At 32.7% G+C, this 19,547-nt stretch overlaps 1 protein-coding gene and 1 long non-coding RNA gene across 5 annotated transcripts in view; one reads left to right on the top strand and one right to left on the bottom strand.

Annotated features, from left to right (window-relative positions):
• Positions 1–19,547, bottom strand: part of LOC105201716 (inactive dipeptidyl peptidase 10) — a 223,509-nt gene that overhangs the window by 57,742 nt on the left and 146,220 nt on the right. For 3 of the 4 annotated variants that reach the window (XM_026136608.2, XM_039457865.1, XM_039457864.1), the window contains exon 2: positions 13,991–14,235. In XM_026136608.2, the coding sequence (XP_025992393.1) occupies positions 13,991–14,092 (102 nt within the window). In that variant the 5' untranslated portion in view covers positions 14,093–14,235. The remainder of the gene's footprint in view (positions 1–13,990; positions 14,236–19,547) is intronic. The other variant, XM_011169870.3, reaches the window with a different exon arrangement.
• LOC105201715 lies at positions 10,544–15,781 on the top strand. The gene is made up of 3 exons (XR_851054.3): positions 10,544–10,811; positions 15,149–15,309; positions 15,591–15,781. It is a non-coding gene; the product is annotated as an uncharacterized LOC105201715 (long non-coding RNA).

The following is a 19,547-nucleotide window of genomic DNA, read 5'->3' as shown; positions in this document are numbered from 1 at the left end:
TGAACTCTTAAACTCATTTACAAAATTCTTGCTACACAAAAAATGGTTTCTTCTATTTCTAATTGCACAAAGTAACTGCATCAGAAGGTATCTTTATGAATTTTTTAAATCTCATTAAAATCGGAGGAGACGTTTGCTTATAAGAGACAAAAAAGAAAAAAGTATCTCATTCCAATGTACTCTATGAGAGATTAAAAATAGGTTAAACTTTTTGTGTAGCTTTTTAAGTGACCTGGAAGATGGTTTATCAATTATTAAGAATTTTTGGTGTATGGATTCGATTATTTATTATCTAGCAATTAAAAGTTATCCTATGCGAAAAGTCATCGCTATAGTAGAAATCGGATACGGTCCTATAGAGCAGGAGTTACTTAAAATAAATTGATAAGCAAAATGATAAAATGTTTTATGCATTGAACAACAAAAAGGTTAGGATTCAACTTTCCCATTTTATGCGTTTTTTTGGGCTTTTTATTAATACAATATATCTGTGGATTTGTCGTGTCTGATGCTATTTTTCTACCCTAACCCTAACAGCACAGATCTTCTAGGAACGTCTGTGGAATGTCTAAAAGACATCCTGGATGAAGTGTGTAATTAGGGAAGATATTAATGAAAATATAAAATATCTATCAACATTACAGTTGAAGATTTTGTAGTTGTTATCTATTTTCACGGAGATGTGTACCAATTTATGCTACAGCAATTTTATGTTTCAAATCACACTACGAAAGAAATATGAAAGTGAAAAATATAAAAATAGTTTTAGAAAGCTATTAACATGTATAATGATTGAATATTATCAATAATATACTCATTATCGCTTAAATTATACAATTTGTAAAAAAATATTAGTTAAATTTTATTCTTGTTTTTTTTTTCGCAAATTTTATACATATATATAGAAAGAAGACATGAATGTATAAACTATTAATTTGTATTTCTTTAATTATCTATATTTAAGTAGATTATGTTTTATCAATATTAATATAGTTTGGTTCCGAAAAATAAAGAAGTTTTAAGACATCTATGTCAGTAATGGCAATTTTCCTTTATAAAATTGCATGATTACGTTATAATCAGTTAAACAAATTTAATAAAAATTAATTTTAATTAAAAGAATAAACATCAGTAATTAATTTTTAAAGTGTTATTAGTAGGAGAGAATGGGGTAAGTCGGACTTATTTGCAGTCTTTGCTCTTTATAAGACACAAATAAAATCCGATCGTAAAACCGAAGGTGTTGTTGGAAAGATAATTTAATTCCCTTCATTTTTACTTTAGACCATTTTGACGTATTTCTTTTGTTGAACTATAATAAAGAATATAAAAACACTTTTTCTAATCCGATTTAGAACCGCTGGTTCCAAATCAGATCACCTCCTGGTCCAAATCGGACACTTCTATTTTTATCTACTTTTAGACAGAATTTTAAAAGATTTTAATGTATCTTTTTTTAGTATTGAATTAAAACGAGCAATTTAACAGTAAAAAATAAAAATTTTATTAAAAAGAAAAAAATTGGCACAGTTTATATAATTAGACGTTTCCCGATCATGTTATGATATTATGCAATTAAAGTTGAAATTAATAAAATTCAATTATTCCAAGTCTGAAGACTCTTAATATTTTACTAATTTAACATTTCTAGGACCAGATTTGATCGGCTGATCACCAGTGCTATGATCAGATTACAATTCCGATATAAAAGTCCGATTTGAACACGAGTCCTTTCGAACTTTGGAACAAATACAATAAAAACCAATTTGATCATAAAATCGATCACGCTTGATATGTTTCAATTCTACATTCTTTAATTATTTTAAATTAATTTTGTCTCAAAATTTTAACTTCTTTTAAATAATAATTTACAAGAATTATCTTTTTTAAAAAATTTTTGCACGATGGCTGAAAATGCATATTCGTGTTTATTCTACGAATGTTATGACAGAGAACTGTCAAACTGCTGTCACATATGTTCGGTGTCTTATAAGGATTTTACATTATAAATGGCAAATCTGTTTAACCGTATTCATTTAAATTAAAACGGTCCCATTTGGAATGGACGGTTCGATTTAGTCCACTTTTTCCTACGCATAAAATAAGATGTAACCTGTTAAATTTTTACTTTGATTCCTCATTTATTTCATATTTTTGTCACTAAATACTGCTTGTATTTAGGTAAAACTATAATGAGGTACGATTTGGGTAACCGGTGTGCATTCAGCAACTTTTCCTTACGCCCTAATGCCCGTACGCGAGGGGCATTAATTCCCAAGCGCGTGTACCTGGTTGGAAATAATTCGCGCAGGAGTTTCGACGTGATGACAAATGGGGATGAAGGGGTTTTAGGATGCGGCCGTGCTCCGAGAAACGGGAACCGCGACCTCGAAAGTCAAACGCAAACCAGAGGATTTCTACGTGCCGGTCGCAATAGGACAACAAGTCCCGGAAAACCCGCGGGCGCGCGCGTGCTGAACTTACGAAACTGCAGCCAGTTTCAATGCAGCGCGGTTTCTCCTCGAGATAATGTAATGATTTTCCACACCGCGTGTCCGTTCAAGTTAAAGGATACGCCAAGCAGCCGTTGAGCCATTATTTTCTCGTTTTCGCATCGCCCGAAAATTTATTGCCGTTTCTTCGAAACGAATAAATGCACGTTGATAGAGATCTACGCATGGCGGAACGTTACGTTAAAATGGACGACCCGGGACCAGGCTAATAAGAACGAATGATCACGAACGAACGTTTACTTGACGAAATAGACGCGACGAAAGAGGAACGTATTCTTCGTCTTCGTAGATTCGAGCTCGTTCTAGCCATTCACATTGATTAAAATATAATAGGTTCATTCGCGCTATTTGCGCGGTCCGTTTCCATCTCTTTGCGGCGGACCCATACGACGCTCCACGTACCGCAAAAGCGATGAATACTGCGCTATCGATCGCGAAGTGTTTCAATCGTCGCTGGATGAAGCGGGCGCGTACTCTGAGTGACATTTAACCCTTTTGTTAGAAATTTATCGAAGGCTCCATGTGTGCGACTCCGAGGGCACGGATATCGCGCGCGCGCTCGAGCCGGACACCGACGGCCATCGAAACGGCGATGAGTGAAACGGTATTGTTGACTTTGCGGCAGCGCGCGGCGGCGGCGCTTCGCCGAGCGTGCACGAGTTTACCGGGTTGTATTGTGTTTGCGGGACGTGTGGGCGTATGCGTACATTCGCACGTGCATATCGAGGAGGGCGGAGACGTGTAGCATCCGGTTTTCCGTTCTTGCAGATACCAACCCCACCATCCCCTTCCATCGCGTCGCGTCGCGTTATCAGGTAGTCCGATAATCGAGTTAGTCTAGGTCTGTGTGCGCTACCGGACTAACAGAAGTTTCCCGATTCTGTCGTCGGAGTCCCTCCACTGCCATCCGCTGCCGCATGCTCCTTGTTCCCTGCGGTTTTCTGTTTCTATTTTCTATCCGCCGCGGCGAGTGATAAATTTGTTTACGCTCGTAGATATCGACTGGACACCGCACACACGAAATCGCATACGAATGAGAGCAGTCGCCTGATTGATCGCCAGAGATGTGAGAGGCGAGGGGGGTGTGCTATTAAAAAATTGTTAAAAAGTAGACAAACCGATTTGGCACGCAGGGAAAGAAATAGCTGACGAAGTTAAAACATAATAAACCTTGGCAGCTAAATTATGTGCCCTTAATCCTTTCAGGGCCGGTGGGAAGTATACTTACCAGCGAACAAGATGACGTCAAGTGACGTTTTAATAATATCTTAATGATGTCTTTAATGTTAATAAGACGTCATTAAAACGTTACCTTGTTTGCTGAGTTCCTGCCTTTTTCTCTTTCATTAAAATGTACCGCTCAGAGTTTAACGAAACCAATTATGATTTCACAATTTTTCTGACATTATTACTCACTTTAGATGTTTTCCATAGTTTTTATACTCGATTATTCATTTCTAATTATTGAAAAAAAATAAAGTTACAAAAAGGGTCTTTTTTTACAAAAAATATAGTTTGTTGAAAAGTATTTAAGAGGCTGAAAATTTTACTGACTATTTTTGATATGTATTTTTTTTCAAAATTTTTTGCGCGCTAGATTTTTTATAAAAAAAGTTATCGGTTTATACTGTGTGAAGATAAAAATGACACTATGTAACAAATTTCTTGCATTTTTGTCACGAAGAGTCATTCTTTAGTAAATGGAATGTGCTGAATATGAAATGATTTCAAAATTTGTCTCTCATGTAAAGTTTCTAAGAAAGAACGGAATAAAATCCCAAAATGCGCCCAAGTTTTTGCTATTTTTATAAATTCATAATGCACAAGTTAGATGTTTCAACAATTTTAGATAATATTAAATTGGTTTTAACACTGACGCTTGGATTTTTATTTTTCTAAAAAAAATCAAAAATTGAAAGTGCAATTTTGTTTTGGGAGATGTAATTTTGGAATTTATTAAAACATTTTTTTACGTATGCATAAACTTTTCATAAAATCTCCTTTTTATGAGATTCTTATTGGTTCAGTTATTTCAAATTTTTCAAATCTGACACTAAGTTTGTAATAACCTATGAAATCCTTATATACCTTATATTTTTAGTACATTTATGTATATTTCGATACTTAGGCCATGGCACATAGAAAAACTTAAGCAGTAAGACGTACGCAGTAAGAAATTCAACGTGTTGGATTTGCTACTGCTTACGTTTGACCTTATATTCTCAACTGCCATTGGCTAATTCGCTTACTGCTTAAGTTTTATTGCTTAAGTTTTTTTATGTGTCCCAGCCACGGACTTAGGAATAGAAAGACGGTGCATAACTTACAGAGGAGACGCACGTTCGCGGCGGGGGGGGGGGCAGCATGTTGGTTTCAAAGATCGCACACATTAAAACGTGTACCGTGTATGTGTGACATAAACAGTACAGAATAATAAAGTTTAAAATTTTGTTAATCTTTTACATTAAATTTTTCTTTAATTATTTAATAACATATAATATATTTAGCAATGTAATAAGCTAGTATAACAAACATATTAAATAATATTTTACATATAAAAACAAACTAAAAAATAAACTATGATAAAATAAAAAATAATAATTTAAAATAATTTTTTTCTTTTTTGCTTTAAATAAATAAAGTACCCACAAACACATACATCAATTGTATCAACAAGAAAAATATTTTTTTTATATTAATAAAAATAAAATATTACGTATTAATAAGATTAATATAATTTTTTACCTGTGGAAATTAATTTTTATATTTTGTTCCAATATTTTCTGAAATTTATTTTTATATCTGTTTAAAGAATTTGTGAAACATCTTGGTACTATGCATTTTACCATTTTTATTTTTAAAGAGTGAATTAACGTTGATGAATAAGGTGAACGAGTTTGAGTATCTAACCTAATTTATAGCTGTCACACTAACATAGCGCAAACGGAATGTCACTGACACATATCTATGTATAAGTTTTTTGAAACCAAGATGGCGGAGAACGGTTTCCTCTCATCGACATACAGAATTAGAATCCTATATAAAGAGAGAAGCGACATTAATGTCCGAAGCTCTGATTGGTAATCTGATTGATACTTAATCGACTAAGCGAGCAGCTATATCGGGACCACAGCTGTTTGTAGAATGATACGAATGGTGTTTGATGACGTTAGAGCGGTCCCAAAATGGTGGTGGAGGACTCAATTGGATACTGAAAGTTGTGGTGGAGGTTCGATGTCGCTTCTCTTTTTATATAGGACTCTATACAGAATGGACATCTGATGACCGTGGTGGAGGTAGAAAGACACATAGAGTGAGAGGCAGACAATACGAAGAACGTTCATTCTCTGTCTACTAAATCTGATTAGTTGTTGGGGCCCCAGCAACCAATCAGACTTAGTAGACAGAGAACGAACGTTCTTCGTATTGTCTGCCTCTCACTCTATGTGTCTTTCTACCCCCACCACGGTCATCAGCAGTCCATTCTGTGTGTCGATGTTTCCTCTGCATGCCGGAGAGAACACTTCCTCTTGCCTAGAGTAGGGCTTTATATTCCGTCCCTCTATTCCTAAGTTCGTGGTCCCAGCCTTTACTCCTGTATAGTGGCCATATTGAATCCGCCATATTAAAATTTGCAAATTTGACACAAAATTTTTAATTAATAATTTGAGAAACCTTTATGTCTTGTATCTGATTTATATTTAGATTTATACTAATTTACCCTTACATGGCAGTCATATTGGATCTGCTATTTTGAATTTTTGAAATCTGATTTGTAATCACACGAAAAGCAGGATTGCAAGATTTTACAGAACTCTGTCAGGTAGAAAAAATGCGGTCCCTCAAAGAGTTAAAATGGAGACAACTAATGTCGTGTTACCAAAGTTTATTTTATTAGCTGTTAAAATATAGGTACTATAGAAAAGGTACTATAGGTACTATAGAAAAGACATTTGGTGCTATGACTAAATAACATTTAGATGAATCCATTATACTACTATATTTTATAATCGCAATAAAAACTAATAATATTTGTAGTGAGACTGAAAGTCTTAACTAAGATTATACATGTTTCGATACTTTGGATCTTTTTTAAAAAAAATTTTCAAGTTCCTACATTTTATCTTTTTTTAAATATTGTAGATACTTGAAGTACATGGATACTTTATTTACTAATGTAGATATTCAACGGAAATAAATGAAATTGTACTGTCAAAATGCATTTTATTTACTTTCATGTTGGAAGCCAATTTTACGGACGCAACTTCGAAGAATCTTCATAAAATAGAATTTCCTTATTGCAAGATAAGAGTGAATATTTCATAATGCTGCGCCTTTTATTTTATTTTGTGTGATTCTTTACTCACAAGAAATGCAGAAATACTTTACCACGTTCATTTATACAATTGCAAATTGATTGCTCGGTTTTACATGCGTAAAAGGAATGTAGCTACCACTTTCTTAGTTACTCGTGCTAAAGTACATTTTTCATTTCAAGTTTATAGCAATAATAGAAAACTTTGAACTAGCTACTGATATTTAGCTGATAATGGCTGCTTTCCTTTTAGGATACACGAATCGACATAGATTAACACGTTCGAGCACAATTTTTGCTACAATTAAATAGAACGTGATATGCACAGTGTCCTGGCGGAAACTCTTAGTGAGAGATTGTGTTTATAGATTGTGTTTGTGAAGAATTTTGTTAAAAGTTGCAGTGTTCATAAAGAATATGATGGTTATGATTCATTGATGATACTGTTTCAACGCGCATCAAAATAATCGCACAGTTTCCTCCAAACATTTTGTTCATAAACAATTATTAAACATCCGTACAACATGGAGATTTTTGACGAGTAATACACGGCACCACCGTCAGACGAGGCGTATAATAGTTTTATACTTTTCGTAAATAAAAATCAATACACAATAGAATATAAAACGCAGCGTGTCTTTCATCGATATTTACAAGAAGACAGTCATTTGTACAGTTCACATCGCATTCCGTATTACTCCAAAAATATTAAAAATATTATTATACGTGCGCCGCAATACACTCAACATCATGACTAACACTTAGAATTTTTAGCTTGATGCTTCACTATGTTGTATTTATAATTTCAATCATACTAAAAAACCGATAAATTATTACATCCAAACCTTTTTACAGTATGGCAATTCAATTTTGTTTATACTGAAGATGGTTTAAATCGATGAAGATCATTTACGTAATTTATTACAAGAATAGGTATATTATTGTATATGCGAATATTCTGTGTTTTCTTCTTTATTGGTATCTTTCTGAACGTTAAGATTTATTTCATTGGAACCTAATTGTGACATTTCATCGATATTCTAATATTTCTAATAAATAGTTACTTTTGTACAAAAATGAATTCATTCAGAAATCTAGCAAAAATAGTCTTATATGGAAAATTCGTGGGTATAATTCAGTGTTGTGTGATGTTTTCGGAATATTATAAATGTTCGAAGGATATCTTAATAAAACATCACTCGAACATTTGTAACATTTCTGAAAACATCACGCAAAACACTTCGTGAACGCCTATCAAACATAGTCGCATCTCATAAACAATTCTATGTTTAAATTTCTATCTCGTAAACACTTCAATAAGTGTTTCAAAACTCCAATTAACCCTTTGCGGCGCGATGTAACTCTGAGAGCTGCACCTACCGTCCAAGTTTACTTTATCAATGAATCAATTGTTTCACGTATTCCTCTACACGTTTGGTATTGCTGGATTGCTAAAGGTTTCCTCTAACTTATAAATAAAGCTTTAGATTTAATTTTTTAATAAATAATTTGTTATTAATAAATATATATCAAAAAATTGTCATTTTTAGATATTAAATTCGTTTGCATAAAATTTTGCGTAATAATCTGTCAAGTCAATAATCTTAAAAGTTGCTATCTAAGAGTTTTTGAGGTCATTAATTACGAATCCGATGTCAAAATTTAAAAAAATTAGAAATGCCAAATATAATGTAACGAATAAGTATGGCAAACGTAATTTTCAAAATTTCAAGCGAATTTGGTTAATTTTGAAAATTTTGTTCGCCATATTGGATCACCCACTTTTAATTTTGTATTTTTGACATTAGATTCCTAATCAGTAATCTCCAAAATTTTCAAGTAGTATAACAAGTTTTAAACAAATTTAGTTGATTTTGAAAATTACGTTTGCCATATTGAATCTGCCATTTTGAATTTTATATTTTTTACATTGGATTCGTATTTAGCAATCCCAAAAACCCCCGGATAACAAGTTTCACAAAATTATATTCACTAGAAAAAAAGATCAACAAGAGATTAAACAATTATTTACTGTTTAAGTAAATGTCTTAAACATTTAATAATACTTTAATATGTGCTTTTTTTGCCGGAATAGTGTGTACAATCTTTTAATATTTAACCTTATACTATTTATTTTTAGAAAGAAACAAAACTTAAATCTTTTAATATAGAATTTAATATAAATCTTTTAATATAGAATATAAACAGTCATTTACGATTTAAATTATAAATAGTTATTACAAAGTACATAATATTGATTGTAACTTTTTATCGTTAAACACGATCAATGTTCAAACCTTATACATATGTATATATTCAAATAAAATACTGGAAGTTGGTTGGCGGATGCGTTCAATCGGTCAAAAACACTCCGCGACTTTCCTCGCGAGCAAAAGTGTCGCTTGAGTTTGTATCAAATTGTAAATGGAAAGTGACGTGTGTCGATTTGTGTCAACGGTGTCGACTGTGGGTGCTTTCCATTTAATGACACAAGTCGACACAAGCATCGCTCTATTTTTTTTTTTTTTTGGTTTTCAATGAATAACAAAGATGGAACGACGCTTGTGTCGACGTGTATTGTTAAATGGAAAGTACGCGGTGTTCCTTTAAAGGAAAGCAGCTATTATCAAGTCCTTTCTTTGCGTGTAGTCAAGGTTGGGAAGTAACGCGTTATTTGTAACGCCGTTACCGTTTTCGTTACTTTTTACGGTAACAAGCAATACTTTTTTATGTCTGTAATGATAATGGTAACGTCGTTACATTTTTACAATAACGTTAACAAATTCAGCCGTTACCTTATCGTTACTTTAGTTCCTTATTCCTTATTATCTATTCAAGTGATTGTGCATTAGACGAGTCTTGATTGGATACAAATACTCCGAATAAATATTTATATTCAAATCAAATAGCAATGAATTTCACAAAATCAAAATAATGCGCAATGTACATACAGTTTAAAAAATGTTTTTAAATGTATGATTAATCATTAAATAAGTTTAAAGTTGATTTTTCGTATTGATCGATGACGTTTGATTAATCATCAATTACATAATCAATCACAATCATTCAAATGTGATTACGAATCGCAATTGTAATAAGAGTAATTCAGTGCAAGAATTATACTCTTGAATGTACATGGAATGCTTTTTAATCACGCAATAAATAACGGTTTTTTCTCATTGTTCCATATTCTTTTAAAACTTTGTATTTATTGTTGTATAAAAACTTGAAACTTTTATGGTTAAATATATTGTATATATATTGTTGAAAAAATTTGCATTTGATTTTGAGATTTAAAATCTAAAAAACAACGTTTAATCTAAATTTCTATAAAAATTCTTTAGTATAAAAATAGTAAAAGATAAATAAAACATTAATATAAAGAATTAGAAAAATTATTAGTTAAGTTTAATAGATATAAAAAAAGTTCTGTTCTATATATATAATTATAAATTTACGAAATTTAAAGTTTTAATACTTAGTCTTACAGATAATGTTAATTATTCAATAATATAATTTTAAGATCTTTCTAATAACGTAATACTGCATTACAAAAAAGTAACGAATCGTTATTTTCGAAGTAACGGTAATGGTAACGCGTTACTCTATGAAATCAGCAATGAGTAACGATAACGAGTTGCTTCGTTACAAAAAGTAACGGTAACAGTAGCGCGTTACTTAGGTAACGCTCCCAACTCCGCGTGTAGTCACGCCATTGATTAGGTTAATGGACATTGATAAATTTCCCGTTAACTTATCAATTAAGCTTTTGTATCACGGACAGGCTAATTTCGTCGCGATCTTTTGAACTTTACGAGAAATCTTTGGACAGTGTTAAATATGAATTATTTATGGCTCCTTTCGCTAAAGGCTTACGGATTCGAATTCTTGGTCGTCAAAGAGCGAACTGTGTCAGGTAGAAAGATACTCGCGACGGCTCCTTCAATCGACTCACAGAGTCGGAAGCCAAGTAAAAGTCAAAGGTGAGCAAAAGGACAAGCCAGACACGGTTCGTGGAGTCCCGCTGATGGCTCTAATGGATCGGAGCGATAAGAGCGACCGCGATCGTTAACGTTGCCAGTTATTGTGTAAAACACGGCTCTCTTACAAAGGGCTTCGCTCGGTCGAAATCCTCACTGCGGTCAATTACGACGCGAGAGATAAACAGCCAACTTTTCAAAGTGCTTCCAAACTGAACGCGAATACAACACAGAAGCAATTCCAATGTAATTGAGAGAATTTATTATGTCGAGCGCGAACGGCATAATAAAGGCGACCATACCGCGATTTATATTTCGTCGCTTTGAACGAACGTGACGATTTTCGCGGAGGAATAAGGACGTCGTCGGATCGCAGCCTTTGTCCTGGACGGCTGGTTAATTTAAATGTAATTAAACTACTTCTCGTGGAAACGCGGAGACGGAAGAGAGGGCCCTTGCGCGGATAAACGGCGGGCGGAACTTTAGCAACACTTTCCGCAGGCTTGCAAGTGCTCATAAACCAGAACGAAAGAGCTGTCTGGCGGGATAAAGAAGCCGTTTCACGTAACAAGGCGGCGTTGCGTGTTTCGGGAAGACGCGCATGCTAATCACACAACTTCACAGACATACTTTTGTCGCGCGTGGAATACGCATGACTTCATTATCACTTCCTCGCAACGTAACGGCCCGATGGACGGTCGCAATTAATTACCGCGTTATTCCGCGGCCTATCGGAGCTTACGCGTTGTTGCGCGGCCTGTTTTTACACACGTCCGAGGGAAACATTGACGTCGTGTTAATGAGGCATTGGCCGTTTATTTAAACGCTCGTCAAGAGTGTTCTTTCATATTCCGTCGCTGGACAACGTAATTGACGCTTTTGTCGCGAGCGTCAATTTAAAGTTGAAGTACCGATCCGATGGTGTCAAACCTTGTAGCAATATGTCGCAGGGTAATATTGTAAATTTAGCATTTTTGCGGAAAGGCCAAGCAAACAAACAGCTTACAGCCCTGTCAAGATTTTTCAATGATTTTTTCACCGAAAGACGGTGTTTTCTCGGCTTGGTAGGCCGGGAGCCTTTTGTGAGAGGGAGTGCTGAATATTTACAAAAATCGTGTCACATGAATATCTAATGTCTACTGGCGATGGTCCGCTTTGCCAACTACTGCGTTGGGAACGATATCCGTTACCGAGTTATACTCGTAGTTTATACGCGACGTAACTACGCTATTTGAATATATTACTCTGAGTGGTCACTAATGCTGCTATCGACACTTAACGCAAGTAATTCCACTTTGCGAATACGTGCGCCTGCCGAAGGGCTTAATCGTCATACGATCCGGCACTCAAACCCAACGTTATCGTGTATGTAAAACGATGTGCAAAATGCAACACTCTCAATCGTAACACTTTAACATCAATTAAAATTCTATTCCTATGAGCATCCTTTTTCCGAAAATCCAGAAATAATTCAGTGGCACATGAAGATTTAAATTGCTTCGAGTGTTATTTAACTGAAAAATTTAAATACCTTGAAACTTTGGAAAATCCTGAATATTTAAGGACTCTTTCTTTAGCAAAGCTTAAAATTCTTAAAATCAAAGTTGTTTATAACCAATCTTGCGCTTAGATAACTTAAAATTATCTACATAAAAATAAAATAAATTGCATGTAAATTCATGTTATTGTTAGATAAGATGATTTAATTTTAATTTAATTTTAACTAGATAAAAAATAAAATTATATATAATTTTATCTAGATAATGTCGTTATTGAGCAAAAGAATTTAAAATTTGGAGACAATACGTTCATATTTTTATTTCTAAATCTTTGTCCTTTAAAAAGAAAACCTGTTCGATTAATTTAATCTGACAAAAAAATTTCTCTTCAGATTTGAATCAATACTTAAATAGAAATCAAAGTTAAAAAATAGTAGGACATATAATTTATATAATATAATGATTGATGACAAAATTCTTTGCAAAAGTTTTCGAATTTATAGTCTTGGAGTAATTTTTACATTGCGCTTACTACTGATCTGTGCAATCTAGGCTACGTTCCGACACGTACTGCCAGTAAAAATCTATAGTTTACGTAACGTATACTATAACTTTTCAGTACTTGCAATAAATTTCACACGTAATACTGTTATCACTTCGAAAACTTCTTCTGTTGGAATAAATGCCAACTCGGAAGTTAAAGCTAAGGGCAATATTTCATCCTTATTATTGTATGTACATATTATCTTATTGTTAGATAATTTTAAAAAGCTAATATTTTTTGAATTCAAGATAAAGATAAAAGTAGTATACGTTATTATATGATAATTTGAACAAAGGTGAGATAAAGCTGTTTTCATTATCTATATAATTATGTAGATAATTTTGTATAGATAACGACAAACACATCTACAATGTATAACCGTGTATAAAATAATGCAGTGCAGTGGGTTGAAATGATAATGTATATAAATCTTTATACATTAAGAATAAAAAAAATATATATTTTTAAAATATTCAATATTTTAATAAATTTTGAATAACATTTCAAACGATTCGAAATTTTTAATGTCTTTCCAAAGTAATTCGGTTAATCAGTCTATTTCGAACTGATCACTTTTTTATGTCCTGAAGCTTTTATAGGAAAGTTATTAAATAAAAAATAATGCAAAATATATCTTTTTATATGTTACTTAGATATTCTCTACACTTCTACATTAAAAACATCATCATTTCAAAAATGTTGTGTTGTAGACGGACTATCTCATTTTGTTTAACTACTTGAGGGATTATAAGAAAGAGAGATTAACAAGACTAGACTTGATGCATTCATAGCTTTGTTATCACGTGTAACTACACTAAACAGTCTAGAGAAAGTACATCGATCAATCACTAACATCAACCTCGTTATATGCTTCCACATTTTCTAATCTAAATACCGCGAATGTTATTGCACAGTACGGATTATTAACTTGCTTCTTATTTTTGCCGAATCTCCTTGTTTTTATCCAACTCCAATTTTTCTTTTTTTTATAAATGTTTGCGAATTAATAACCGATACTGCACCAGCGTCGCGTCAACTTTCATCAATCGCACACCTACATGCATTTAAACCTGATTGTACCGTTCACGAGAAGTAGTCGAAGATTAGGATATCTCGTTTAAGTTGGCTGAGCGAATTACCTCTTTTACCTGGGTTGACTTTGAACGGGGATCGCCGACCTGGACGGTCTCATCGGGAGGCAGCCGCCAGGAGTTTCTCTCGATATTAACGCTGGCGTTCATAGCGACCTCCTCCTCCGCCTCCCGTATCCTTCGTCGGTCTCAGCCACTTCGTCTTCACGCGATCGCTTTCCCAAGGTCCCCAGGGTAACCCCCGGGCCACTCCTGGGGCCAAGGTTTTATTACGCCAATCCACAGTTCCTCACCTGAAAAAAAAAGTAAACGAGACCTAATAAATTTATATGGTAAAATACGTGAAACTGCAGAAAGACGTACATTCGAATAACCAATCTAGGCGGCAAAATTACCGAATGATCTGATGAAAGCTAATGAATATTGAATTGGAGGAGATGGAATATCGAAAGATGGTAGTAAGGGAAAAAAAGATAAAGAAGATGAGATGTAAGTTTATGGGCGGCAGGAATCGGGAGAGTAAAACTCAATCAGGTTTTGGCCTAGCAGTTAAGCATGGAATACAGAGATAACGACAAATTGAAGACACGAGTAAATTTTGTCCGTACGGCTGAATTCGGTGTGGAAATTATGCGGATATACAGAACGTTTCATAACATGTGAATATAACATCAGAAATGACTTCAGCACAAAAATTGCACAAAAAGTTTATACACTATAGATCAGTACCCTCAATTATCGAGATATAGATGACCTTAGAAAAAAAGATCTTCCTAAGCAAACATAGGATAGAGTGTTACCGATTTTAATCGGGCTAGTCGCGAATAAAAGCTTATATTGATATTATACGAAAAAATTTTATTAGGTTTATATTTAAGGCTTTAGTTCCTAAAATATTTTGACAGGAAGTTTGTTGACATAAAAATTCTAGATAAGCTTGGTAGTGTCACGACATTTCCTCATTATCACTGTATATAGATTGATTGATATATTTAACGTATATATTTAAAATGACTTTATATAAATTTATATTATTTTTCTTAGAAATCTTTCTTTTATTATATATTAAAATTTCAAAATTCTAACAATAATTATATTGTTAATTAAAAGTTATATTTCAACGATTTTTGTCGATTTTATTCGATTTGATTCAGCGACAAAAAATTTTTTATTTATACATTTCTATTCGTTATCTAATCTTTTCAGGAAGAGAAGGTTAAAATTAAAAATAATAGAAATGTACGTATATAAGAATTCTCGTAACTCGATGCTGTGCTCTCAATTAACATAATCTAGCAAGATGAAACACTTCGGATCACTGTGCATACTTATTTTGATTCATTTCAGTACACAAATTCCAAAACATGGTACGTATTAATTACATTATTTATTCCATATTTATCTCCATTACTTAAGATATAATGACAACTAAATAAAAAAAATTATTTAAAAAAAGATTGATTTGAATATAAAATTATATATTATGACATGATCAATAATCAAATTATTAATTATTGAATTTATATGTTTATCTTCGTAAGATTGTGTATTTTTAACAATGAGTTAAATATATTACATTTGTATCATGATTGATGAAATTTTTTATAAGAAGAAACAAGGTATGTTATAATCTGTAGATGTTTTTCAGTGTAAAGAAACCAATATGATGATATTTTCTAGTTGACGTAAACTAGTACATTCTACATTATATGTAGTTTAATATAACGATGTTTTTTATAATTACACAATGAATTGTTCCGAATATATATTGCTCCTGGGGCACCTATTTGTGAATGTTGTAAAATAACATGTTCGTCAACACAAATAATAGAGCAAATGTGAGTTAAGCAATTTGTGAAGTTCAGTGTTTTAAAAGTGTTTAGATATTAAATGTTAATTTCCTGTAAACTTTAGGTGTCCCCTTCGCCTGGCTACAATCTATGCTGAAGAAACACAGTCAAGATACATTCAAGATAATACAAAAGTGTACCCAAACTGTTGCCCCAATATTACTTGTATGATTATAAATTAAAGAATAAAAATCCATATACAAGACATTATTGCAAATAAAAAAAAATTATGTATCGCATAAATGTGCAATGAAAAGTAATAATCTGAATTTTTTTCTTTAATTCATCAGACTTAAATTATACTTAATGATGATTAATATTAAAATGTTTTAGTTTAAAAATTTGATGAAACGTGAAACGTGAAGACGTGAAAGCAATAATGGTTACATATCAATAATTTATTAATAAATAAATAAAATTCATTCTTTGTAATATAATAATTTTAATATAGTAATTTTTTCAACCATTCATTTGAAACTTTATTAATACAGATATAATCAGAAATGCATTCTGTGATCTGTGGACGTGATAAGTTTTTAAAACAAATAATTGAAATCATAAAATTATAATGGATAGATACGTCAATGGTAGCAAATTTATCAAATGCATTTATTTCAGTGATAATAATAACAGCAAATTTAATTCATAATATTTCTAAGAGCTAACTAAACAGGTTTGTAAATGCAAAGCAGATATAGGGTAAGATTACCGAAATTGCACTACTTTTAACACAAAGGCTTATAACTATGAAATTATAAAGAATATTTTTAATTTTCTTATGTCATAATAAAGTGCAACATTTCTCCTTTCATACTTATATTTCTTTCAAAATTTTATGTATTGTCATAAAATTTTAAATGACGATTTTTAAGAAGCGTTTAAACAGTGCAATTTAAATAACCGGTTTCCTAAATCGAACAGGTTAATATTACTCTTCCTAAGGTAAAGAGACACTTTTTCTGTTAGATTCTTTCTGCTCGAGCAAAAATGCGTTAGATAAGCATAATTTTATTAATATTGGAGATAAATATCGTAAACTAAATATAATTTTCGTCAATGTCATCATTTCGATAACTTTACAACAATATTGCAATTACATTGCTACATTATGGCAATATTGTTACAATGTATGCTCTGTATAATTATTATATTTTATTTTATATATATAACCACGATCACAGCAATAGTGCGATTTAGGAAATTAAAACATGGTGCGATTTAGGTGACTAAAGTACTTTGTAAAACTTTATTTAATTTACAAGTAAGAATAAAAAGTTATTAAAACATTATTAATTTAATTTTAATAATATTGTGATTATTACAAATTATCAAAATTTAGATTATTTATTTTACCTTTTTTTGCAATCAAGTTACGAAATGTATTGAAAACTAGCAGCAAAGTTACAATTTTTCTATAAATGTTAATAACAAAATTTCTATTGTTCTTAGCATGTTGAGTTTATTGAAGGAGGATGACAATGTTACGAAATTCCCAAATAATCCCACAAAGAGTGTACAAATACTGCCATGTTGATTTAGCCGTTTTTAATATTGGAATTCTGACTGCAGATTCGTCTTCAGGGACCTCAAAAACCAACATGCAGCAATTTGGAGGCGAATACAACATCATATAACTAAATTTTGCAGTCTGGTCTGCCATATTGGATTAACTAATTTAAAAATTGGAATTCTGACAGCAGAATCGTCTTCAGCGACCTCAAAAACTTATATATACCTACTTTGGAAGGAATTCAACATAGATAATGTGCCAATTTAATTTGGTATAAAGGCATTGTGAACGCTCGAGTGGCAAACTGACTTAGCATGTATGTGTATGTACATGTAAGTTCGATGACTGGAAAAAATCAAATGTTCTCTTTCAAATATAATAAATGTCAAACGCAGAGTAGGATGTACCAATTTTAATCGCAAATAGAAGCTTATAATCGATATTATATGGGAAAATGTTATTAAATATATAATTAAGGCTTTAGTTCCTAAGATAAGCTTGGTAGCGTAACGACGTCAGGTGCATAAGTGCAGCAACATTTATTCACTACTGCTTGAATTTATTAATAGTGAAACTGGTAAAGAATATCAGACATTTATAACTTTTATTAGTGTATTTTATTATCTTATAATTTATGAATATATTATTATCTTAATTATATTAATTATTCAAAATATCACTGAACTTAGACAAATTAATTGGCGGCGTGTTGTGGTACAAAGAGCCGTAGCATGTTTACGTGCAAAAGATGGATATTTTAAACAAATAATATAATTAGGAAAATAATATTTACCCGATAAAATTATAAAATAATATTCTTCCAATACAAGTTATGAATGTCTGGTATTTTTCATCCAATATTAATAAAATTATCTCAATTAATGAGCCGCAAATTAATTTACAGTATGTACCGTTTATTTGATATATCAAAAGAATTGTAATATTTTACAATTGCTTACAAACAAGAAAGAATTTTAATGAGAACTGAATACACATTGAGTGAAATATTTTTATTCCTCTATAATCAGTAAACCAAATCATTACACTAAAATCAAATCTAAAAGTAATATTACAAAATTTTAATAATTTAAAACATTCAAACTGGAAAATTTCCTTTCTTGAATTACGTCATTGCTGTAACAAACGAGAGATGTAGATGATTTATATTATTTCTGTGTTTTAAATTAATTTTTGAACGCCCATACGGTTATAAAATACCTTGCATACATATTGACGGGTAAAACCACAAGAAGAAATTCCAAATTGTTCAATACAATCAATGATTAAGCCATGCAATTCAATCAAATTGCTTATAGCATTTTTTTATTTGTGTTCTTTATTGCGGACGGTTGCCAGAGGCCAATCGACTATCGTTTCGACGTTGTAATTTTTCCGGAGGAATTTAATATCCGCGCGCAACGATTAGTCAACGCCCCGAATTCCGCGAGAAAGTTGCAGCGTTTAACTCGGGATTTGTGCGGGGTGGAGGGCGAAGCAAAGTTTTTCGGCTATAACCTAGTTATTGCGCGCTTTTTTCGCGCCACACTTGGAGTTGCAGCGGTGTGTGCTCGGTAGCTGAAACGGGATCGCGATAACGAAGTACCGATTTCGGCTACCGCGAATTTATGGGACGTAAAAGAAATACAAAGAAGCAGCGTGGGTGGGGAAGGGACGGCATCGAGAGGGCGGTCGATCGATCTTTTCCGTTCCTGTTTTCCTGTCGTTACGCGGAGTAATGCGCCACTGGAGATTCGGAGAGCGGAAGTACATCTGTAAAATTACACAACTCGGCTAATCTCGCCGCAGAATTTTACCGCGCTGAAAATCGCTTTACATTCAATTTGAACTCGCTCGCTCGTCCCGAGTTATGAAGTGTGAGCGCGATTATCATAATATCACTTTAATGCGACAGCAACTGAGAAAGTATCTTGTCAAAAACTTTCAGCGACTTTGAGGTGATTACGAATGCTGGTTAAACTCTTCGTGTAAATAAATTTATCACGGATGCGCGCTTGTATCTTGATCGTGCAATTAACGTGTGTAATACGTGTGAATTGATGCCGTCTTCGTATACGGGCCACGGATCGATCATGTTAAATTAAATATCAAATTGCTGCTCCCTCGACCGAGAGGGCTGCAGTAAACATTCCTGTTAATCGTTATTGCCTCCCAGCGCAAACATTCGTTGACAAACATCGTCATACGTCAGTAAGAGCGTGAGAGTGCGGGAGGGAAAAAGGCGAGA

Source organism: Solenopsis invicta, chromosome 15 (genome assembly GCF_016802725.1).
Source record: "Solenopsis invicta isolate M01_SB chromosome 15, UNIL_Sinv_3.0, whole genome shotgun sequence".
Taxonomy (NCBI): domain Eukaryota; kingdom Metazoa; phylum Arthropoda; class Insecta; order Hymenoptera; family Formicidae; genus Solenopsis; species Solenopsis invicta.
Note: the sequence above shows the minus strand (reverse complement) of the source record. Positions and strands in the feature narration are given on the sequence as shown.